Source organism: Acinonyx jubatus, chromosome B3, assembly GCF_027475565.1.
Source record: "Acinonyx jubatus isolate Ajub_Pintada_27869175 chromosome B3, VMU_Ajub_asm_v1.0, whole genome shotgun sequence".
Classification (NCBI taxonomy): domain Eukaryota; kingdom Metazoa; phylum Chordata; class Mammalia; order Carnivora; family Felidae; genus Acinonyx; species Acinonyx jubatus.
The window spans coordinates 134,340,985-134,364,418 of record NC_069386.1 but is presented as its reverse complement, the minus strand read 5'-3'; the positions used below and the strand labels follow the sequence as shown (position 1 = coordinate 134,364,418).

Below are 23,434 nucleotides of genomic sequence, written 5' to 3'. Positions count from 1 at the left end.
TGAGTCTGGCATTGCGAGGCACTCGGGCTCTGGTGCTAGCTGGTTTCTCCCGCCTTTTCGCTCCCCTCCTCTGTGTGACTGAACGGATTGTTGCCCGTGGGTCCCACGTGCCACTTCCCTTATCCTGAGCCTTTTATACAAGCTTGTCCCTCCGCCTGCTTTCCTTTCCCATCCCTGAGCACTGCGGTGTGTACTTTGGGTCCCTGAGCCCCCAGGAGGACATGCTGTCCTGTGGCTCCCACAGTAGCCGTGCTCACCCTCTTCCTAGCACGTGGCACATTGTATTGTCTTTGCTAAGCTCCTTGACAGCATAGGCTGTTTTTATGATCCCTTGCAGCCCTGGGGCTTAGGTCAGGGCATCGTGTAAGTACCTGCTGAGGGAACTGGTGACCTTTTGGTGCCACCCGAGCTTTCTCTGGCCTAGTCTGGGTAAATAGCCACAATTGCCAGAGAAGCATAGATTTCTTCACAGCTAAGCCTGGGCTTCTAAACAGGTGTCTCCTCGGCTTCATGGTTGACAAGGATGGCAGGATGGTGGCGGTGTTCTCTCAGCCCCGCTGTGTAACTGCAGCGGGACAGCTGGCCTGAACTCAAAATCGGGGATCACTGAGTGTTGACCAAGTCCTAAACGCCGGTGGGCACTTTCATCTGTTTTATCATTTAACGTGACAAGGTCCTGACATACAAGTCCCAGTACCTTTTTGTAGTTGAGAAGGTGGATACTGAGCACTTAAGACGTGCTCAGGATCGCAGAGCAGCCAGGTGGCAGACCTGGGGTTAGAACTGTGAGTGTTAACTTATGGGCTCAGGGCAAGTTCAGAAAACTGCTTCAGTCTTAAAAGGACAGACAGCAGTGTTGCCAAGGAATGTCTCCCCAGGGTCACCAGTGACCTGGAGAGGAGATTGTAGTAGAAAACAGTCCTAGTCTGACAGATCAGTTCTTGAGTGACAGCTGTTGGAAGAGGCAGGGGACTCTCCATTATCTGAATAGTACAGGGGAGGTTTAAACAGGTTTAAGGAATCTTAGCAGCACCTGAGTCGTGAATGGATCACAGACAGATCCACTGATGTCTGTTGACATCCTGTTCTTGTCTCCTAACAGGGGTTTCTTTTCATTTTTTGGTGGGGTAATATGTTAAAGGGGTAGGTTTTTGTTTTTAATCTTTATCTTTGAGAGAGAGACAGCATGTGAGCAGGGGAGGAGCAGAGAGAGGCAGACACAGAATTGGAAGCAGGCTCCAGGCTCCGAGCTGTCAGCACAGAGCCCAACGAGGGGCTCGATCTCACAAACTGAGACCATGACCCGAGCTGAAATTGGACGCTCAACCGACTGAGCGCCCCTAAAGGGGTAGGTTTTAAAAGATAAGGTTAGCCTCCCAAGCAGTTCTGACTTGAGGTAAAGCTTTGGAGAGTCCTGTGGTTTCTTTGGCACCTCCAGTTCAAGGGCAGAACATCCTGAGTATCTGGACCTTCCACTAGAGGAGGAGCCCCTCTCCCCTGCTGATTTACTCATACACAGAAGCCCTGTGGGAGAGTTGATCTTCAGTGCATGCCAGGTACCAAATACTAAGAAACTAGGACAAAAGTTGTCACGGAAACCATTTTAATGCTAAGAAAACGTTTCCACCCAGTGCTGGAGAAGCTGTCGGGCCTGGCCAATACCCCACAGGACCTGGGCTCCCCCACCCAGGGTAACTACTCGGTCACAGCTCCTGCCCCCACTTTGCTCGGGGTGAGAATGTTTCTTAGCCTTGTCTACTGTTGCCTGACACTTCCCTTTTGGGAAGCCAGTTTCCATCCTAAGGTGGCATTTCTCCACATTGCAGCAAGAGTTCTGCTGCTCCCCTACTTGTAGAGCACTGTGTCAGGTCTCAAAGCTCTCCTCACAGTTTGTTCCACTTTAACCAGTGATCCTGTGATGTGTAGGTATTGTTTGTTTCACCAGTGTGAGAATTGGAGCTCAGAGAGGTGAAGTACTTGGCCGAGGTCAAATAGCTCGTAAGTGAAAAGGTGGGATTTGAACCCAGGCAGTCTGGGTACAGAGCCCCTTTGTGCTTAAAATAGGAACCTAGTTAAAAGCAAGGACAGTTTGTTCTTTTTGTTGTTAAACATTCCCATTTATAAAGTTCCCTTTGGAAAGAAAGTAATAAATGTGCAGTTGCAAGGACAGACTCTCAAAGCAACTTCCCTGCCTGATTTTAGTTTGGAAAGAGATGGCTTTGTGAGGTGGGGTGGAGAATTATCCAGAAAAGTTATGTCAGCATGACTGGCTGCTGCAGACAGGCCAAGTGATTTCCATGAATGACTGGATTTTAACAAGTTACTGAATTCTGCAACTTGCTTTCTACACTGGTGCTTTGCCTTCATAGAAGATCTGAGTGCAGACATGAAGGAAGAAAGCCATGGCTTGGCTTGGGCCAGTGGTTTTGGGAAAAAAGGGGAGAGCGCAGAGTAAGAGCATGAGCATCATTTGCCTTTCTCTAACGTTCTGATTCTAAACTAGTAGGATCTCTCCTGGGAAGAGGGTCCCATAGGAGCACTGGCGGACTCTCAGACCTGGAAGCACAGAATAGGAAGTCTGAGAGGGAATTTCTCCAGCCGGTCTGCCAAAGAGAAATCTGCTCTTGTGAAGACACCACACATCCTGAGAAGTGGCAGCCAGTGCTACTAATGCTGTGCCCGAGAGCCCAGCTGGAGGCCCGGGCCATCTCGCAGCCCCTCGGAGCAGGGCCATTCAGCTCAGTACTGTATTCATACCCTTCAGTTTGAATATGGTGATCCTGATCGTCACAAGTCCTGTAATGTCCTCCTTCCCATCCCCCTTCTTCCAGTGTATTGGTCATAGACCCTGGCAGGGTGGCACATAACCAATTCAGAGATCAAGGTCAGCTTTACATTCCTGTGGAAAGGTGACCTAATCACTGAGCGTGAGCCCTTGGGTTTAAACTCGAGCTAAGGGCTACAGGGGAACCAGGGTCCCTGCCTGGAATTAAAGCACCCTCACATCTGTCTTCACAAAGGCAGAAGTCTGTGTGCCCCACCTCGGAGCAGCCTGCTGCCTAGTTCTGTGCACGGTCTGGCTGGCAACAGACATGCACTGTAGCACCAGTGGATTCTAATGAATCCCTGCAGAATGGAACCTGTGAGCAAAGTCCTTGGGTCAGGGAAGTACCCCCTGTAAGAGCTCGCCACCTGTACCCCAAATCAACCAGGGCTCTTTGAGGTCCTGGGGCAGCAAGGTGACGAGGTGTTAAGGGGCAGGTCCAGGCGGATGAAGGAGGCAACTGCCAGCCAGGGCTCTAGGCTTCCAGGCAGTTTCCACAACAGAAATCTCCCCCACTCCCCATTTCCTTGTTTTGTCTCCGTTCTTTCCCACCTGATTTCCCGCCAGCCCACAAACCAAGAAGGGGGAAAAAGAAAAGCCACAGACAGCCTTGCAAAACTCGTCTGCCCTGCCCAGCTGGAGTCTGTGGCTGCGTGTGGGGTCTCCACCTGGAGGATTATCTGGGTTCTACTTCCAGGCTGTGATGGGGATGGTGAGACCACTTCCTGGTCCCAGACCCCAGTGTTCCTTGAGCCTGTGCTAAGGGGGGGCTGGCTGCAGAATCCTGAAGGGCCTGCCCAGGAGCAGGCAGTCCTGGACCTGAGAGAGGTAGAGGGGCCACAACAACTTGAGCTTCATGCTGAAGGCCCCTTTCTAGACTTTGGCATAAAGTCTTTTTTTTCCCCTCAAGTTAGGGGGAGGGAACAGGCCCATCGTGAATATCTGGAACCATGCTGAAGTCCTTACATTCAGGTTGGCCTCAACTGGCCAGTGCTTCAGTCGGCCATCCACCACAGTCCAGTCCAACAGCTGACTGGACTGGATTCTTTTTTGTGGAACTGGTAAGTCACCGAGGACGGCTGGCCGATCTTGAGCTTGTCCTCCCAACAGAGAGGTACTACCCCTGGTGAAAAGGACACCAGAGGGCCCTCTTTTTACACAACAGAATGTCAGCACTGGCAGCATCCTTGTCCAGATGAAGAAACAGGCCCAGAGAGGGGAGGTGACCTCCTCAGGGTCTCAGGGACCTGAGAGCAGAGCCAGGGATTCTGGCTTTGTAGCCCTGAGTTAGAAAGCATTTGATCCTCCATGAAAATAAATACTAAGAATATCACCAAGTTACCACAGTCCGTGACGGGTGGGCCACATTGCCGGCCACTTGGCCCAAAAGGCTGTACATTTTCTAACTGTAGTCTAAGTTGCTTTAAAGAAGTGAAAAGTCAGAATGTTCCATTTGGAATGTAGTCCCGTTAGGTGGCAGGCTCCACTGCGTGTCCTAAAAGTAATTCACATTTATCGGCTGCATAAAGGATGTTGTAGTGGGATGTTTTATAGAGCAGGTAAACGGAAGGGGTGGCAGCCTCGGGGAACACGTGGTGGTTCAGGGCCGTGTCCATCTCGTCCACATACTCCACCTGTAGGGCGATGTTCAGTGCCTGAGACAGGGCTGTGATCTGGATGTGGTCACACTCCATGGCCATGGGCTCCACTTCCTGCAAAAGCCAAGATGCAAAAACCCAGTTTAGGAAGGAGGACGAGGGAGAAACCCAGCCCTGGCTTTGGTGGCCCCGGGTCACAGCGTCTGTGCTGGGAGGTCATCTTAACGACAGCTCATCAGAGAGGAGGTAACAGCCAGGAATCTGCTAGGACTGCGAGGCCTGAACCCAGATCTGGATTCTGGGGTGTAGGTGTGTGTGGGAAGAGCATCCTATACTACCTAGAGGAATCGGGAAGGGGGCACAGGAATATTTAAGCTTGGCTTCTTAATGCACAGAACCAAAGAACGTCAGAGCAGAAGAGGACTGGCGTGAAGGGATTTAACAGAGGCCAGGTGAGTGAGTCCAGATGCTGAAGAGGCAACAGAGAGAGGCAGAGATGGTGGCAGGCTGGCGAGTGGGTCCCCCGTAACTGGGGCAGGTGCCTGCCCCTCAGCTCCTGCTGATCGTTGCCATGCAAGAACAAGGCCCTGAGAGCTGGATCTTGGAGAGGAATCCCCTTCGTCCTGAAAACTGCCCAATGTTTAAATGTTGGCTACGCTTTCAGATAAATGCATCACAGGCCAAACACATCTTAGGACAAATGTGACTCTGGGGCTGCTAATCCGCGGTTCTGTAAACGGTCCAATCCGAGGCCCTCATTTCTCAGATGGAGAACCTGAGGCCCAGGCAGGGACAGTACTGGCCCAGAGCCACACAGTTCAGGCAGCTCAAGTAGGGTCTGTTTCTGGCTTGCTCGTCTTGTTCTGCAATTACAAGTGCAGCGGTGACTTCAGGTCCCCTGCCTAGGGATGCTGGCGCTCAAGTCTCTTGAGGGCAGAGGGCCCTGCCCAGCACTTCCCTGCAGCCCATACACGGACTTGTCTGTCCTCCCCAGTGTGTACAATCCCAGGAGGTGGGTGTTGCACAGCAGAGCCCGGGCCTGGGGACTAAGTCCCCAAAGCCCGAGACCCTGAGGACCTACGTGAGTGCAGAAGTCCTCGATGTCCATCTCCTCATCGATGAAGTGTCGGAAGAAGTCTGCGCGGTTCTTGATGAAGGCCGAGGTGAGCAGGCGCAAGAACTGCACGATCTGGTCTGAGGTGCTCTGGTCATTGAACACCTTCAGCAGGCTGGACACCGAGCCGCCCTTCTCTACGAGTTCCACCACGCTGTAAAACTGCGCCACGGGCTATCGGTCAGGGGAGGCCCGGGCAAGACCTGCCCTCCTCCGAGGGGCCCTGTCCCCAGGATCCTCCCCTCCATGTGGATTTCTGTTCTTAAATCCTCAAGTTGAGGTACCAAACTAAATCGATCTGCGACCAAAGTAAGAAGGGTACTCTGCCATGAGCACCTCAGCCCAGAGCCATGTCTGGGGAACAGCAGTTGGGGTCTCCTTCCATCACTGTGGTGGTTGGGATTCTTATTTACAGAGTCAGAACTGAATCCTCCAACCCCGCCCCCTTGCCCCCCTTCACGAGGGGGTCAGGGGAGTAGGGTGGAGAGGGAGTGCGTGAAGGAGGCTGGGGGAAGTTTCCAGCTTGAGAGCTACCTCCCAAAGGAGGTACCTCCTCTCCAGGAGGGCAGGGCCCTGTCCCCCCACATCCCCACAAGCAGGAAGCAAGTGCCAGTCCCTCCCCAGCTGGGAGGAGCCAGACGGGCAGAGCCACAGAGCCGTGGGCCGTGACGGACTCTGGCCAATGCCAGCGGCTGTCTGCTCGGCCAGTGTGGGAGAACCTGGTCCCTCAGCCGTCCTGCCCAGGTTGACTCACAGCATTAAAGAAGTTTCGGAACTTGTGCTCTTCAAAACCGGCAGCCAGAAGGTCATTTGGGGTCTGCAGGACGCGCTCTTTGAACCTGAAGGGGGTGGATTGGGGCTCACGTGGAACGCTTCTGGAGCACAGCTGTGCTGGTCACTGCCTCCCGCTCTCACCCGCTGCCCCTCACACACCCGAGGAGGCGCGTGTCACTAATAGCTGAATGCCCACCTTTCACAGCACCTCCCCGTGGATCCCACACGGACTTTGCTGTCCTCCCCAGTGTGTACGATCCCAGGAAAGGGGGTATTACACCCATTTCACAGAATAGGAGATTGGGGTCATGACCATCCACTCCCAGTCATGTTGAACTCTGTCCCTCCTTCCCGTCCCCATGGTTCCTGCTGTATCCTTACCATCTGCAGCCTGGGCCACTCCCAGCCTTCCTGTCCTCCCGGTCCCCTCACAGGGACCTCTGGAGTCACCTAGCACAGCCCTCTCCCTCAGGACACAGCTCCTCAGCACAAATGTCTGGCGGGGTGGGCCCTGCCTAGCTCCCCAACCTCTCTTCCCTTTTCACTTTTCAGCCTCCCTCCCCCCACCCTCCCCAGCCACTCCCATTCGCATTTCACTCTGTAGCACCCAGTCCCCTCAACCAGTGGCCTGTACCTACTCACAATAGCTAACTGTTCAATTTTCAAGATTTGGCAGCCAGTTATTAAACAGCCGTTATTTAAAAATCAAGGTGGGGCACCTGGGTGGCTCAGTCAATTGGGTGGCCGACTTCGGCTCAGGTCATGATCTCGTAGTCCGTGAGTTGAAGCCCTGCATCAGGCTCTGTGCAGACAACTCAGAGCTTAGAGCCTGCTTTGGATTCTCTTTCTCTGCCCCACAGTCTCTAATTTGAATACACTTTAAATAAATAAATCAAGGTATGCAGGGGTTGCCTGGGTGGCTTAGTCATTAAGCATTTGACTTTGGCTCAGGTCATGATCTCACGGTTCAGGAGTTCCAGTTGGGCTCAAGCCCCGCTTCTGTCTCTCTCTGCCCCTCGCTCACTTGTGCCCTCTCTCAAAGAAAAAAAAAAAATCAAGGTCTGTAAACTTAACGATAAAATGAATTCTACTGAGACACACAGATAAACATCCAAACTCAGTTTCCTAACTATCTCTGCTTTCGAGGTTGTCTGTCTGTCGTGGACTGCACGACATATGCTGCAGCTTGTGTTTCTCCCCCTCCCCCCCCCCCCCCCCCCCAGCGACCCCATGACAGTAGCTTGAAAACTAGTCACAACAGGAGTATTTATACCACAAAATGGGCCTTCGTGCCCCGCGGCCATTAAACCTTTGCCGGCACTGACAATCCTTCAGACCCGTCCAAAGGCCCTTGATCCCCCCTCTCTGCTCCCACCGTGGGCCCCCAATGGCACAGCCCCCTTCTGAGATCAGTGCTGGTTCTCATGGGGGTGTGGTGAGGAGCCCAGCAGCTGCCACAACCCCCAGACACAGTTTAGCAGCGGAGATGATGAGTGACAAGTCACTGGGCTGGAGGGAGGGTAGTGGCCCACACAAGGGCGGGGGCGGGGAACCGGCTGGCACCGGCCAAACTGCAGCCCTGAGAAGGGAGGCCAGACTCTAGCGGGACATGGGGGACCCGGGTCGGGGGGGTGTCACGAGGGACTAATGGCATGAGGAGGTGGTTTAGGTGCCTCATTTTGGGAGAGGGGGTGGTGAGGAGAGAGGGATGGTGTGTGTGTGGAGCAGAGACATCTAGACCAGGAGGTGAAGGCCTGCTGTGGCCAGGGCAGGCGTGGGGAACACCCTGCTGGCAGTTGCTCTTAGGCTTTGGGCCCCCTTCCCTCCCTGGGTTCCCTGAACCTCGGCCGCCCTCCCACATTCATTCCTCGCCTTGACTGCTGAACACCCCCCACCCCCCGTACCAAGCACTGAGGAGCGGCACACGGGCCCAGCCAAGTGGGCAAACACCCCAGCCGGGGCTCCCACCCCTTGAGGTGAGTGTGGCAAGGAGGACAGCACTGGGACGTGGAACACAGGCTCTCTAGGCTGTAAGGCAGCTTTCGTGTGACCTTGGGCAAGTCTTGTAACCTTCCTGAGGCTCTGTGTACTCAGCTGTAAAACGGGGTAACACGAACCTCGTACATCCTACTGTCCCCTGGATACCCCCACTGGAAGGCTCACAGATATTTTGGACCCTGCATCACCAGAACAGAGCTCCCCATCTTCCCTTGTCCCCTTTGCGGCAAGCGGCTTTCCCATCCTGGGAACGCTCAGGCCGAACACCCGGCAGCCCTCCTGGGCTCCCCTCAGCTCCGGCACCACAGCCACCAGCCACCCCCACGGGAATCTGGAACCCGACCAATTCCTTCCACCTGCTCACAAAGCCAGCGTCCTCTCCTCTCCCTGAGCACGCTCCTTGCTGCAGCCTCCCAGTCTGTCCTGCTGGTAGCAGGCCAGGTGAGCCTCTGCTCAAACCCTCAGCGGCTCCACCTCATTCAAGCTGAGACTCAAGGTCTCTATAGAGGCCCACGAGCCCCCCCACCCCTTACCTCCAACCCCTACTTAAAACTGCAGCCCCCCAGCCCCAGACAACTGGGCCGCCTTCCCCGCCTAGTTTTTTTCTTACGACCCTGAGCAGCACCTGGCACCTCACATGTTCTCTGTTTTCTGCTGCCTGCCTGCTCCACAGGCAGGGAATTTTGTCTCTTCTCTGCTGCATCCCCAGGGCCTGCAACAGGGTCTCTGTGATGCCCTGCTGGGTGACGCCTGCAGGGAGGGAAGAGGGTGCCCTGGAAGGAGTGTAGGGTGAAGGTAAACAGCATGCTGGGCTGGTACAGACACGTAAGGGCCGGGCTTTGCCAGCATCACCGTGCTGGGTCCTCCCAACAACACCCTAAGTGTGCAAAATTATCCACCTTCCATAGATGGTGGAAACGGAGGCTCAGAGAGGCGGGGTAACTCGCCCAAAGTCACACAGCAAGTAAGCAAGAGAGTGCGGTCCGGCCTCAGGGCCCCGGGCCTCGGCATGGCACAACTCTGGGGGACACGGGTGGCGGGGGAATCCCCTGTACTGTACTGTCTCAACCCTCAGGGCTGTGGGGAGACGGCAAAGTGGGTCTGGCACCAGGGTCCATGGATCCAACCCAGGTGCTCTGTGACCTGTGTCTGCTCTGGTCCTGTGTGCGTCGCAGAGTGGCCATCAGACTCTCAGGGCAGTGAGAGCTCCAAGGTCAAGAAGCAGGTCTCTTAGCTCCTTGCTGCTCAAAGTGTGGTCTGAGACCCAGCAGCGGCCGTGCCTCCGGGAGCTCAAGGGAAACAGAACCGCGGGCCCTGCCCCAGACTGGATCAGAACCACACCCGACAGGATCCAGGCGGGTTGAACAAGTGGTGACGCTAGAGAAGCCCTGACGGAAGCCCAGGCAAAGGCCTAGAGGGTCGCTCTGGGGGCAGCTGCTGGACAGAGGCCTTCCTCGGCAGCCCATCAAGAACCAGGCCTGACGAGCTAGACGCCTGGTTCCGCGCACCCAGAAACGGGCGGCCAAACGGGCAGAGCTCCTTCGCTTTCTCCTGGAATCTTCAGGAAGGCAGCCGGCGCGACCCACCCAGGCGGACTCGGGCCAGAGGGCTGGCGGCACCCGGGAGCTCACTGGTTCCACCCCCGGCCGCCGGGCTGCCCCCACCTCCGCCACGGCTGCCCACTCCGGGGTGAGGCGGGCTGTGCCCGGGAAAGCCGCCCGGCGGGGGTGGGGTGGGGTTCGGGGCCCAGCGCTCCCTCGAGGCCACTCACCTGAGGACGTCCCTGCTCTTCCCCAGCAGAGACTCCAGGTAGGAATAGCCCAAGGCCCGGTAGAAGCAGTTGCCGTCCCCCTTGGTCTTGCGGATCTCAGCGAACCTCTTGCTGAGTTCCTGTGGGGCAGAGAAGGAAACGGGGACATCCGCAACACCGCTGACCCTCGCGTCACGTCCTGTGGGGACCCAGGCCCCCGAGTCCCCCGGTCCTCAGACCGGCCGCCCCTTCCCGGTCTCCTGGCTTCATCACAGAGGTTAAAAGATGCTGAGCACGTCCTTGTGGCGGGCGGGAGTCATGGCCCGCCCTCAGGCAGCCTACAGTCTGCGGGAGACGGACGGACGGACAGAACAGGGGAAGCATGGGGGCGTCTCAGAGCAGTGGCATCTACACCAGACTTCGGAAGTCTGGGAAGGCTTCCTGGAGGAGAAGTGGTGTGCGTGGCGGGGGCGGCATGGGTGAGCGGAGGCCTTAGGTGGGGTGTGACTGGAGGGCCAGGAGTCTGCAGAGCCGGTAGAAAAGGCCCCCGCAGACAGAACCAACCGTCCGCCCAGTCCTTCCAACATTTCTCAAAAGCTGCGGCCTCCCCACGCCACCCACCGCCGGCTCTGCTCCTGGCTGCCCATTTCCCTCTGAAATGGCCCGGAGGCCCCTTTGCTGCCTCGTGGGGCTACAGTCGGGGTTTTGACAGCAGGGCACGGCCTTCACGGTGCCCGGGAGTCCCTGCTCCCACCACAGCGACGAGGCGGCTTGGAGCTGACGGGGCCCATCCCAGGCAGGCCAGCAGGAAGACCATGCTCCTTGGGGAACCCCACCTCCTCTCCTGAGTGGGCGCCAGGGCACACGGGTCTGGGCCACCCAGCCCCTGCCCCTGCCCCCGGGGGTGCTCCCCACGGCCACAGGACAGAAGCAGAGTTCTGCCGCCCCCCCAGAGACGGACGGCACCCAGGCTCCCCCTACTGCCCTGGTTCTGTGAGCTGTCCCTGCATCCTTCCAGCAAACTCCCCATTTGCGTAGCCCAGCTGGAGTGGCCCTTCCCCGCCGAGAGATGCCCTAACACCGTGGTTACGGATGCAGCTGGCGAGAGAGACCAGGCTGCCTGGTCCGAACGCAGCTTGTCCACGCACTAGCTGCGGGACTGTGGACCTGCCATCTCATCTCTGGGCCTCGGTTTCCTCAGCCGTCAAACGTGGATGCCACAAGTACTGACCCTGCAATATCGTAACGAGGTCTCAGTGAGTACGTAAAGCACTTAGGACAGCACCTAGCTTTAAAATAAATCACTGTCTATGTTTTTTTGTGTGTGTTTGTTGTGGCAACTAAAAGATTTCTCATTAAGGCAAATGCCCAACATCGAAATATTCTGGGAGCCCTTTAATTTGCCTGGGAGCCCAGCCCCGGTGCTCAGCCTTTCTGCCTTCAAAGTGGCACCTTCACCTCCGGTCCCAGCTCCAGTCCCTTTGATCCAAGATCCTCTCCTCCTGAACCTCTGCCTCACCTGGATTTTCCTCTGGTAAATCCTGTTTTCAGGATGATCCCGAAGAATTGACAGAATGTCACATTTTTCTGATATTAGGTCGAAAGATGTTTCACTCTGAAAGAAAAAGCAGCAAAGCTGTGACCATTTCAAAGCAACTGATGGACTTCCACCAAGGAGGAAGCCTCCGAACTGCTAGTCACGTGACCTAGTGAACGTTACCGTCCCACAAAAGGCACGCGTGAGGACGCTCCCAGCATCCTGGATGCCCTGTTCCCTGGACCAGGGAGTCGGGGTCCGCCCCATCAAATAACTTCCGGCTGGGTTCATTTTAGAGCATCACCCCTCAAACCTAGTAAGCCTTCATGCTGGAGCACGAGGTGTCCCCTCGTCTCCTGTCCTTCCTGCCTCATTCATTCGTTCTTTTGTTTGCCAACAATTCCTGACCGTCCAGCTTGCCCCAGGGCTGTGCGACAAGCCAGAAACAAGTGAGAACCTCCGGCAGAGGCGCCACCTACCGGTCACAGTCCACACTGCAGCTCGGAAGGAGTCGGTCTGCTCCAACCCAGAGGCGGGGCTCTGCTGGGAAGAAATCTGCAGGGAGCGGTCAGGGCAGGAGACCTCTCCGTTTCAATAGCCAACTCCCTGCCAGCCTCCTCCCTGCCTCATGCTGTTCCTGCCCAGACAAGTGGGAAAGTGGGAGACGCACCCCTGCCTCCAGCCCACCCCTGGAACGGCTCTGATCTCAGCACGAAAATAACGGAAGAGGAACTGGTGTTAAAGCCAAGTGTTGTTGAATTTAAGATGAGCGGCCCCGGTACCTGCACACAAACAACCCAAGGAGACAAGTTACGCCACGGCACGCAGGTGAAAGGTTGGGGTTACTGGGGATTTCTGGGAATGGAAATCCAGTTTCCCATCCATTTGCTGCCGTCATTTTCGACAGAGTCGTCACCACTTTGACTTTACGCCTCCAACCGGGAGGCCCTTTCCCGGGCAGCCTCTCTGCCTCCCCATGGACTCGACAGTGACCTCAGCTCCGCACCACAGGGCTCACAGAGGAGCCTTGAGGTCACAAGCCCCTTTCCACCTGGAAAGTCGTCTGGGTTTCTGATGATTAGATTTCTCCAAAGCTCACCACCGGAAGCAGGGAGCTGGGCCACGAGATCATACGATGAGGTGGAAGGGACTCGCAGGGCTACCCGTCTCCACACTGGACGGACTCAAGCTTCTGTCTCACAGTGAGCTTCTTTGGCTCTGATTCCTGTACCCAGCAGCCAGGACAGAGAAGCGCTTTGGCTGGTTCGGGACATTTCTCGGGGCCCGGATTCTCCCTGCCATCCAGGTCTCCGAAGCCACATAGGCCTCCCTTGGTGTAGAACATCTACCTGATTCCCCAGGGCCCCTCACAGGGGCTGGAACAGAGCAGGGGATGAGAGGTTTGTTAAACGAATAAAAGCCCCCTCCTCCATGAAATCTCCCTGGCTGCCCCACCCCATCCAAGTCTGGCTTGGGCTCTCCCTTGAGCTCACACTATATTCCTTCTCTCCCTTTCTGGTGACCCCAAACATGCCTTCTCCTAGATTTGGGGGGGGGGGGGTGTCAGGCCAACCAGAGAAAAACTCAAGGGTGGAGAAGGAGGATTGTGTTGTCCCAAGAAGAACAGGAGAAACAGGGTTTCTAAAGGAGGGAACAGGCCCTGCAAATGCCTGGGTGGGGGTGGGAGGAAGAGATTCTAAGTTTTCCTTCTGGAAGCTTCCATTCCATATCCATCCTTCTTTGCAAAATTAACTTAGCTTCGGGCTCCTTCCTCACGTCGGCTCTGACATGACAGGGGCAGGGAAACCATCGTAAGTCCAATAACCATTTGGGGGCAGATGCTGCGGGGTTGCTTTTCCATCAGTCACCGCCCATTTCCTCCCTACTTAACAGGGTTCCTGTTTTACTCCAGGCAGAGTGGTAGAAAATGACTTTCAGTTTTAGATAAAAGGAACCAAGCTCACAGGTCCTACCCCTTCCTCTTCCTTCCCGCCTGCAGTGCAGATGCAACGTCTGTATTACAGCAGCCATCCTGTGGCTGTGAGGCTGAAAGCCAATACAGAGAGAATGGTTTGATGTTCTGCTGCTATGCTAAGCCCAAGATGTAGGAAAGAAGAGGCGCCATGATCGTATACCCGCTGCGTGCCATGGTCTGGGACAGAGCCTTACATATCCCCGTTAGCACATTTAACCCCCGAGAACAATTACCCTACCCGCTCTACTGACAAGGTCAGGTCCCTCGTGCCAGGAAGGGATTTAATGCAGATCTGACCGAGACCCATGGACGCTCTACCAAGCCAAAACTGCCGGGCAGACAGAGCTCCTGAGGGATCAAGGCTGCTAGACTGTGGCCCCAGCAGGCAGACAGCATAGCTCTCTACCAGCTCACGGTCTACAGCAGTATCCCCCAAGCCGAGGACACTCGTCACGGGGGGAACAAGAGACGGTTTACAGGTGTTGTCCGCACACGGGGTTAAAAGGCATTGAGGCATCTGGAGGGAAAGTTATTCTCTATTCAATTCCCTTCCAACCTAATCACGCCAAGGAGCAAGTTGGCTTCCAGTAAACCTTTAATGCCTTTAATGCTCTACTAGCCTCTTTTGACCAGCGAGCAGGGAGCCTAAACGTGTTCCATTTTCTTTTTCTTTTTAAGTAAGCTGGATGCCCAGTGTGGGACTCGAGCTCACGACCTGGAGATCAAGAGTCACAACTCTGCCAGCTGAGCCAGGCAAATGCCCCCAAGTATTCCATTTTTACTTGCGATCCTTTTTAGATGTAACACAAGCCAGCTTTGGGGGCACCTGGCTGGCCCAGTCCATGGAGCTGTGACTCTTGATGTGTGGGTCATGAATTCAAGTCCTACGTTGGGCACAGAGCTTACTTAAGAAACAAGCCAGCTTTATTAACTTCCTTGGTGTATCTTTAAAAGTTGACGTGATTTGATCTATTCTAAATCACGGAAGATTTCCGTTATTGGCATGACAACGGTTGCTGGCGAGCAGTTGATTTTGCATTCCTACTGTGCGCTAATGGAGCAAATACCCACGGGACCCCGTAAGCTTCAGAACAGGAAGTCACCTTTGCTGCTTGGAGGGAAGAGTAAGGTGGCACCCAGGTATGTTTAAGCACAGCAGGTGGCCCGACTCTGCAGCACCCTCTCGCCCACAGTCTTATTTTACTCCAGAGTCCCATTAACCGCCTCACTAACAGAAGTCCGGTTTTAACGGACAGCAGACTTAAAATGTTGGCTCAGGTGTTTCTAAACATGGATTAAAAAGCAGTACAACCAGTATTTGATGCCTACTTTGATGCCTGGCCTGCCCCAAACAAAACCCAACCAAATGGTGGGGTGGGGGAACATGGAGTTAGCGGGGGAGCGAAGGGTGTGTGGAAGGGAGTTTAAGGAATTAATCTGAACTACGTAAGGACAAGCACTTGAGGTAGAAAGCTGCCAACAAGTCAAAAATGAGAATATGAACACTAGGTCAAGGAAAGGGACATGCGTCTCGTACCAGGGAAGCCAATGCAGGGTTTCTACTTGCCCCAGGGTAAACTTGGCCTTTTGGGGGCAGCTGGGTGGCTCAGTCAGTTAAGCGTCTGACTTTGGATTTTGGCTCAGGTCATGATGTTACGGTTCGTGGGATCAAGCACCACACTGGGCTCTGCACTGACCGTGGGGAGCCTGATCGGGATTCTCCCTTTCCCTCAAAGATAAACATTTAAAAATAATAATAAAGTTGGCATTTGGGGGCAAATTTACGTAAGCTACTTAATTTAAAGGGAAACTGTCAAATAGCACTTTGGGGAGGGGTTGCTCTCGGCACTGAGAGCCAAGCTCATCACACTTGGGGTTAGAGAGACCCGCGAACACTGGCTTCCCCTTCATTCCCGTTGCCAAGCCCCATCTTCTATGGGTGGTCCCTGTGGTATGTCGGTCAATATGTACCCGTCTTTTTATGGCAGTAAAATATACCCAACATAAAATATACCCCCATAGCAACTTTTAAGCGTACAGTTTGGTGGCATTAAGTATGTTCACACTGTTGTGCGACCATCTCCACCATCCCTTTCCAGAACCTTCTATCCCCACCTGAAACTCTACCCATTAAACACCAACTCCTCATTCCCTGCACCCCACGCCCCCATCCCAGTCCCTGAACCCACCATTCTGTTCTTGGTCTCTGAATTTGCCCATCCTAGGGACCTCATGTAAGTGGAATGTATTGGTTTTCTTCAAACCACGGAGTTGTTTTCTGTTTGCATGCGTTTTATTTTGTAATTTACATCCAAGTTAGTTAGCATATAGTGTGATGATTTCAAGAGTAGATCTAGTGATTCATCCCCAATGTATAATGTGCTCATCCCGACAAGTGTCCTCCTTAGTGCCCCTTCCCCATTTAGCCCATCCCCCCCCCTCCAGCAACCCTGTTTGTTTTCTGTATTTAAGGGTCTGTTTTGTCCTCCTTCCTGTTTTTACATTATTTTATGTTTGCATGTGTTTTAAATGTGTATACATATTATTCTACAGATATTATGGCCTTTTTATTTTTCTTCACTCAGTGCTATTTAAGATTTAGCCCTCCTGACAAATGGTTGCCCAGTAGTCTTCCTCTTTCTACCTCGGGTTAGCTCCAGCGCCCCCTAGTGGCCACAGGTGTATTTATTGGGCTACGGGGCGGGGGAGGGGTGGGCAAGAGGGTTTCTACCTTGGCGCCTTCAAGTCCCAGCCTGGCAGGCATCCAGAAGGCCCAAGTCAGCTGGAGTCACCTCCCCACCAGCATGGCCCTGGTCACAGCTCTGGGGAAAAACTAGTCTCAAACTCCAGGGAGAACCCAGGCACAGCCTCAATTTACTGGCCCATAAATCAGGTAGAATGCTCTGGGTTTGACACTGGCTAACTCTCATTGATGCTTTTTTAAAATTTTATTTTAATCGTGGCTGAAAACTTCCAGGATGTTACAGAAAAAAGGACAGGCGTGCCTGACAATGTCCCGTCAGACCTAATCAGGCCACCTGCTATGGTTTTAGCCCTTAACTGCTGGTTTGCAAATAGATGGTAAATAAGTCAGGCTGTTGGCAACTCTGTTCGGAAATGGCATGTAGCAGGTTAAGTCGAGAAAAGGACATTTCTCCCATCGCTGGCTCTTACCCAGCAGCCCTGGGAACCAGCCCCGCTAGCATGTGAGTTTGGCATTCAGACAAGGTCTGAGTCCACACTGGGAGCCTGGACACGGACTCCCTGGCCTGGTGTTCACCTGCAGCCTCAGAGCCCAGGTGGAAATTAAACCACCTACCCGGGTGAGCAGATCCCGCCCCGAGTCTACACCCCCTCCAAACTCAGGGAAAGGCAGATTCCCCATTTTCCTCTGGTCTTCTCTCCAAAGCCTCTCTATAGACTGAAAACCCGGCCACGTAGCCCCAAGAGTTGCCTCCACCGGCCTCAGACCAGCCCTCCACCTATACCCCAATCCACGCATCCAGCCACTTTGGTTCGAAGCCCTGAAAGCTTCTGGAGAAGATGCCTTCAAGCGGGGATGGGGAGGTCTGATCCCACAGCTCTGCACCCCTGCCCATGGAGACCCCACGTGCCCAGTGCTGTTCGAGGATCTCCAGGTACCCCCGGGAGATGATGGGATGGGCTGACATGGGCTGCAGGACAGGGAGGGGCAGAGCCGAATGGAGGGGCTCTGGCAGCTCTGTCCGACCAGCCCTAAAGGCTCGTCTCATGACATGACGTGTGACCCCAAGCAAGACCCCTGCCCTCCCATGAGCTCTCAGTAGGCTCCTCCTGGAATAGGTGCAGCTCACGGTCTGAATCCAGACTCCCTGGGCTTTCAGGAGAAATGACACAGTAGGAGAATAAAACCCCAAAAGATCACGGTCTTTGGTCACTTTGGTTCACGAGTGTGTGGACCCCAAGTGCTTGGAACAGCCGCTGGTGCCCAGCAGGTGCTCAGTGACAGCTTGGGGAATGAATGAAGCCACCTCTGCTGGGCATTCACTATGGCAGGTGCTGTGGATTATCTCATTTAAGCCTCGCACTATCTGTTTTACAAACAGCAACGGAGGCACAGAGAGGTCAAGCCATTTGCCTGAGGTCACACAGCGCGGCGATCTCGGGTAGGGACTTGGACGCAGCTCACCCAGCACATCAAAAGTATTCAACAGACCCGGCTGCCTTTCTGCACCTTCTCACCCTCCCCGAACAGAAGCTACTTGGCCCTGACACGTGCCCTCTTGTCACATCCCGCCAGCTCCTCAACTGTCAGGCCTCGGGCTCACGCCTCTATCACCACCGCCCCATCAACGTACCCTTTAGAGCATCTGTGGACACCCCCTAGCCCAGGCTCTGAGGTGCCAGGAGGGCTCTCACAGGCCGACCCTGGGCCCCGGCGGCCAAGGCCGGCCCTCAGCCAGCCGGACCTCCCTCCACGGCTGCTGCACCAGCAAGGCTGACCGTGGGCTGACTCAGTCTCGTTAACCAGGCCCAGCACCCCAGAAGCCCCAACTCACCGCGTGGCCTGACCTCAAGCCACCAGCTCCTTCACAGTAGAGGCCAGAGCCTCCAGGGCCACCTGCCAACAGGGCTCAGAACCTGGCCCACCCCCCCCTCCTCTCAGAAGGTCCCCGTTGCTTCCAGAGGCACCCCGAGGGCTCCAGGCCTGGTCTTGACTGCCTGGGGCCGGGGTCTCCACCGTGGCTGCTGCCGGAGCTGGAAGGAATGCCCTTTGAACTGTCTACATTAGGGTATGACATATAATACATGAATGTACAGAATGATCAATTTTTTAACGGGTGAGTGATCAAAATGTTTGGAGGCCAAAGATTTAGGAAAGACTTAGTGCCCTGAACTGGTTTCCTGTCACCGCTGTGACAAGCTAGCACAAACTCAGTGATTAGAAACCACACAGATTTAGGGGCACCTGGGTGGCTCAGTCGGTTGGGCGTCCGACTTCAGCTCAGGTCACGATCTCGCGGTCCGTGAGTTCGAGCCCCGCGTCGGGCTCTGGGCTGATGGCTCAGAGCCTGGAGCCTGCTTCCGATTCTGTGTCTCCCTCTCTCTCTGCCCCTCCTCCGTTCATGCTCTGTCTCTCTCTGTCTCAAAAATAAACTTAAAAAAAAAACACACACAGATTTATTATCTTGTATTTCTGAAGGCTCTGGGGGAAAAGCCATTTCCTTACCTTTCTTCTCCTTTCTAGAAGCTACCTGCGTTCCTTGGCTTCGTGATCCCCTCCTTCCACTGTCACGACTCCTCACTCTGGCCCACCCGCCCGCCCGCCCGCCTTATAAGGACCCTTGTGATTACATCATTGGACCCACCTGGGTGATACAGGGCACTCACCCATCTCAATACCCGTAACCTCATCACACCTGTGATGCCCTTGTTGCCACGTGAAGGAGCCCGTCCCCAGGTTCTGGAGATTTGGTGTGGACATCTTCAGGGGGCCGCTACTCAGCCCAGCACCCGCATGCCCCTTCTCGGCTGTTCAGCTAAGGAAACGGGGAAGGCCCTGCATCTGGGCTCCCGCCCCTCTTGGCTCACAGTTGTTGGCTAACCTCGCGGAGACCCCGAACTCCGACCCCAGCCACCCCTCATTTGACACCGGCCCTCATACAACATCGCGTAAAGGACCCTCAGATCTTCATCTCTGGCCCTGACCTCTCTCTGAAGCTCCGGCTTCAAACGGCCACCAGCCACCAGGTTGTTTGGCCGGCATCCCCCGATGACCGAGCCCTAAGAGTTCTCTCGCTCCACACCTGCCTCCCCTCCAGGGGGCTCCAGCTCCCCAAAAGGCCCAGAGCTCACGTCAAACCCAGGACCCCTCTCTTCCCCGTTGGCTCTGCTTCTGGGTCCCTTCCGAGCTGCCACTATCCGCCCCGTTGACCTCCTAGCTTCTGCTCCGGCCCCCCTTCCCGACCATCCTCCGCAGCAGCCAGCACAGGCCGCTTAACGTGAAATCAGGCCGAGGGCACAGCTTCCCTCCCTCAATTCCCTCCAGGGGCTTCCCTCACTTCGGAAGAGACTCAACCCTCCGCCGACAACCTCCCGGGTCCTACAACATCCGGCCTCACTGACCTTATTCTCCCAGGTGGTCTCATCCGGCCTGGCTTCCTCCAACCCCGTGTCCTTTGCGTGGACCGAGACTCCTCCAAGTTAACCACCTTTTTCCTTGTCGGAAATACGCTACGGCTCTCGCTCCCTCTCCCACCGGCAGAATAAAACCCAGATCCCGCAGCATAGCCTGTGAAGCCTTTCTCAGTACGTTCTGACTCGACCTGCATGTCTAGACTCCTCTCTCTTCCTTCCTCTCAGCTCCCTGCATCCACACAGACCTTTCCCAGAATATTCCATTCTTAGCCAAGTTTCCAGGCCTTTAAGCAAGCTGTCCCACCCTGCCTGGAATGTACTCTTCCTCAAATCCTTCCTGAACACTCCTGTATATGCTTCAAAACCCCATGCAAAAGACCCCCTTGTGAAGCCTTCCCTGACATCCCCTGCACCCTCCGAGTGCACCAGCTTCCTGCCGTGCTCCCAAAGCCCTTGGTCAGGCCTCTTAGGCCATGACCAGTAGCTCAGGAATTGCTTGTGTCCAGCTCTGTCTTGACCAACAGGCAATGAGTTCCTACGAGAGGTCAGGGCCCTAACCCGACTCATCTCTGTCCATCACGGGGCCTGACTAGGGTGCCTGCCGGGGGGCTTATTTGACAAATAAAAGAACAAAGCATCGAAGGGCCCTGTGGTTTTACTGTTTGCCTCGGACCCTCACTCATTTATTCACCAAATGTTAAATGCGTTTTGAGTGAGCCCCCACTACCTACGGCCCCTGCCAGCGGCAGCCCCAGGCCTGGACTTCATCCGGGCCCCTGCCTTCCTAAGGGGCCCTGGGACCCTTCCTCAAGCTTAGCCCAGTGACTTTGAAACGGGAGAGGGAAGAAGACGCTTTATTTCCCAAGGGCATTCCTCTGCTCCCCACACATCCAGCACCATTCACACCACGTGGAAACATCACCACCACACAGCCCACATAGCACGGTGCATGGCTAACAGTAGGTGCTCAATAAATGCTGGGTAAGCAAAAGAGAACAGACCCTGCACAGCCCTCCCCCACCCCGTGATTCCCAGGCAGGCATCCTATTCGGTGCGTTAACCACTGTACCCCTCTCCGAGGCACCCAAGCCTTCCCCATCACGGGGTGAAAGGTTGGTGCTTTTTGACCCCATTGCCCTCCTACTTCCGGTCTTGGGAATCCAGTCAGGGGGAAAGTGGAGTCAGGGGCCTCCCCGTGTAGCACAAGGCCCAAAAGTTCAGGGCCCAGCCCCCACCCTCCCTGCCCTCTCAGCTTCCCAATGGCGGCCAGAAGGCATGCCAGCCTCCAGCTCCAGGGTGGCGTTTTAAACCCATCGTTACCCCAGCCCCTGCCACTCCCTAGTGGGCGATACAGAAGCATCTGGCCCCTTCCAGGCGCAGGCGGGCCAGGGCAACCCTTGGGCACCGGGTAGAAGCAGGAAGTGGATGCTTCTAGATGCCCCAGAGGCCCTCCACCACGCCCAGCAGCAGGCTGGTTTGTCAGGACAGCCCCGCCTTAGGTGACCTGGCTGCCCACGCCAGACGCAGAATGTGCCAGGCCATGACCAGGCTTTGACCCGTGCCCCGGCCCAGCAGCATCCTGAAGGGGTGACCATTTCCCTGAGCAGACATGGGAGGGAGGGAAGGAGGCCAAGAAGAACCAGACATCTGTGTACGTTCACTTCCAGGACTCTTGTCACAGAAACCGACAGCTAGTTAGCTGGGCCAAGCTCTCCACACACGGCGACTGGCAGGGTCCTCGGGGCGGCCCATTGTACAGATGTGCAAAACAGTGCTGGGCGTGGGGGTGGGGAGAGTGGTGGAAAGACCAATCAAAGCCTCCTGGCTTTCCAAGGGGCGGAGGTGGCATCTGAACTCAGGGCTGTGTGACCCCAAGCCACCTAAGAGCCCTTACGCTCTACAGGCTCCCTGGAGCAGGGGGCCCAAGACGGAAGGGGTTTCCGGCAGTCAGACACCTAGTCTCCCTTGCAGACTGTCTGACCCCTCACCGCCCCCACCCGCGACCGGGAAGGTGGACTAATGTAACACAAAGAGCACTGGACTGGGAGTCCAGAGGCTTGGGTTCAAGTCGCAGGTCTTCGACAATCAGTCCCAGCCCCCCTTCCTTCTCTGGGCCTCAGTCTCCCCACCTACCCAAGTTCCAGGTTTGGCCTGGCTCAGAGTGTCTCTGGGGCCATTTCTGCTCCAACAGTACTCTGCATCGGGGGTTCCTCCAGTCTTTCCTTTGCCTGGACCCCTAATTCACATGCCTCACAACTTGAGGCAACCTCTCCATGTGGGTCCTAACTGCAAACACCACCTGTTGATCCGTGGGATGCGGAGGATGTCCAGCGACCAGCTGCTCCGGCAGCACCTAGGTCACTTGTGGGGCTTGGAGGGGGAGGTCTCCGATGGCAGAGACCTTGGGTGAGGGGGGCCGTGAGCTGCCCACCGAGGGGCTACTTAACAAAGGGGGCGACCCTTAGCCCTGGAGCCTCCCAGTTCCTGGCTCCCGTGGAGGACGCCAACTTTGCGCCCTCAGGCCGCACCCGCGAGGACACCGGGGACGTGAGAGCCGGGGTCTGGGGGCCGTTGAGGCCGGGCTGGGTCCCCTTCCCTGGGCACCCACGGGGGACGGCGAGGCGCTTGCCGGTCCCTGCAAGGCCTTTCCAAGAAAGACGGGGGCCCCCAACATCCATCCCGACTCACTATTCCCAGAGGTCCGAACACTGCGGGACCCGCGCTGGGGGCCGAATCTGGCGCTGGTCCCCGGTCCCGCGAGCGCACCTGCGCCCGGGCGGCGAGCCTGCCTAACGCGCCCCGCTTCCCCTCCCCCCGCCACGATCACTGACCATAGCGACCGGAGCCGTCGGGACAGGTCCCGCCCCAGCGAGGAGCGATCCGGTGCGTGAGGGCGCCGCAGGAACCACTGGCGGGCTCCGCCCGTTGGTCGAGGCGGGGGCCTCGAGGGCGTGGGGGCGAACGGAGAATACACCCGACCGCTCCGCAAACCACAGGTTAGACCTTCACTGTGTCCCAGCAAGACACACGCTCCGTTATTGACGTCTGAGACGGGCAATCAGAAGTCGGAGCACAGGACGTCACAGAAAGTGGGTGGGACTTCACTCGCCTTCCGCCTATGCTTTAAGGTCCCTTTGACAGGGAACCGCCCCCTTTTAAAGACATCGAAGGCTTTTAACTAGCAAAGGAGTTCGCCCAACCCAGAAAGACAGGTTTTAGTTTGTAAAGGCTGAAGGGCTTTTGACCAAAACTGCAAATTGACGTCTTCTGAAAGATTAGTTGGCTCTCATTAATTCCTAAACAAGGCCACCTAAGTATAGTTTGCTCAAGATCAGAGAACAGGTGCTTAGGGAACACGTGCCCAATAACATTAAGTTACCTGCCTGCCCTTGTGTAGCTTCTAAATAATATTTTACCCACTCCCAACTCATGAATCAGTAGGTTACCAGGCACTCAATTAATGGTTGTTGAATGAATGAATTTCCAGGATCGTTGATTCTGTGCCTCTGGAATTGCATGGCTCTATATGTATATGGCATAGACGTGAATCAGGTTTGGTGACTCAGCCTGTATACAAGCTCATTATTACTGAACATCAAACACAGGAATATGTATCATTCAAAGATTCATTCACCAGCCCTCCACCCCTAGAGGAGATGCTGTGGGTGGGGGAGGGAGGGTTTCCGGGGAAGGGGGGTCCAGTGTATTGCATGTGCCCATTTTACAGGTGTTAATATTTCCAGGAGT

At 55.5% G+C, this 23,434-nt stretch overlaps 1 protein-coding gene across 1 annotated transcript; it reads right to left on the bottom strand.

Moving 5' to 3' along the window:
- Nucleotides 1-1,163: 1,163 nt before the first annotated feature.
- On the bottom strand, nucleotides 1,164-22,815 carry OTUB2 (OTU deubiquitinase, ubiquitin aldehyde binding 2). Its single transcript, XM_027066524.2, has 6 exons — nucleotides 22,519-22,815; nucleotides 11,578-11,673; nucleotides 10,080-10,198; nucleotides 6,291-6,375; nucleotides 5,504-5,698; nucleotides 1,164-4,536 (listed from the first exon to the last, which is right to left on the bottom strand). The coding sequence occupies exons 1-6, from the start codon at nucleotides 22,519-22,521 to the stop codon at nucleotides 4,294-4,296; spliced, it is 741 nt and encodes a 246-aa protein (XP_026922325.1). The 5' UTR covers nucleotides 22,522-22,815; the 3' UTR covers nucleotides 1,164-4,293.
- Between the last annotated feature and the right edge of the window lie 619 nt (nucleotides 22,816-23,434).

Excerpts from the sequence above, each read along its gene's own strand:
- OTUB2 (XM_027066524.2), bottom strand. Across the intron at positions 6,376-10,079 it reads AAGAGCAGGGACGTCCTCAG|GTTCAAAGAGCGCGTCCTGC; the intron begins GTGAGTGGCCTC and ends CACCCCCTTCAG. Across the intron at positions 4,537-5,503 it reads TCGAGGACTTCTGCACTCAC|GAAGTGGAGCCCATGGCCAT; the intron begins GTAGGTCCTCAG and ends TGGCTTTTGCAG.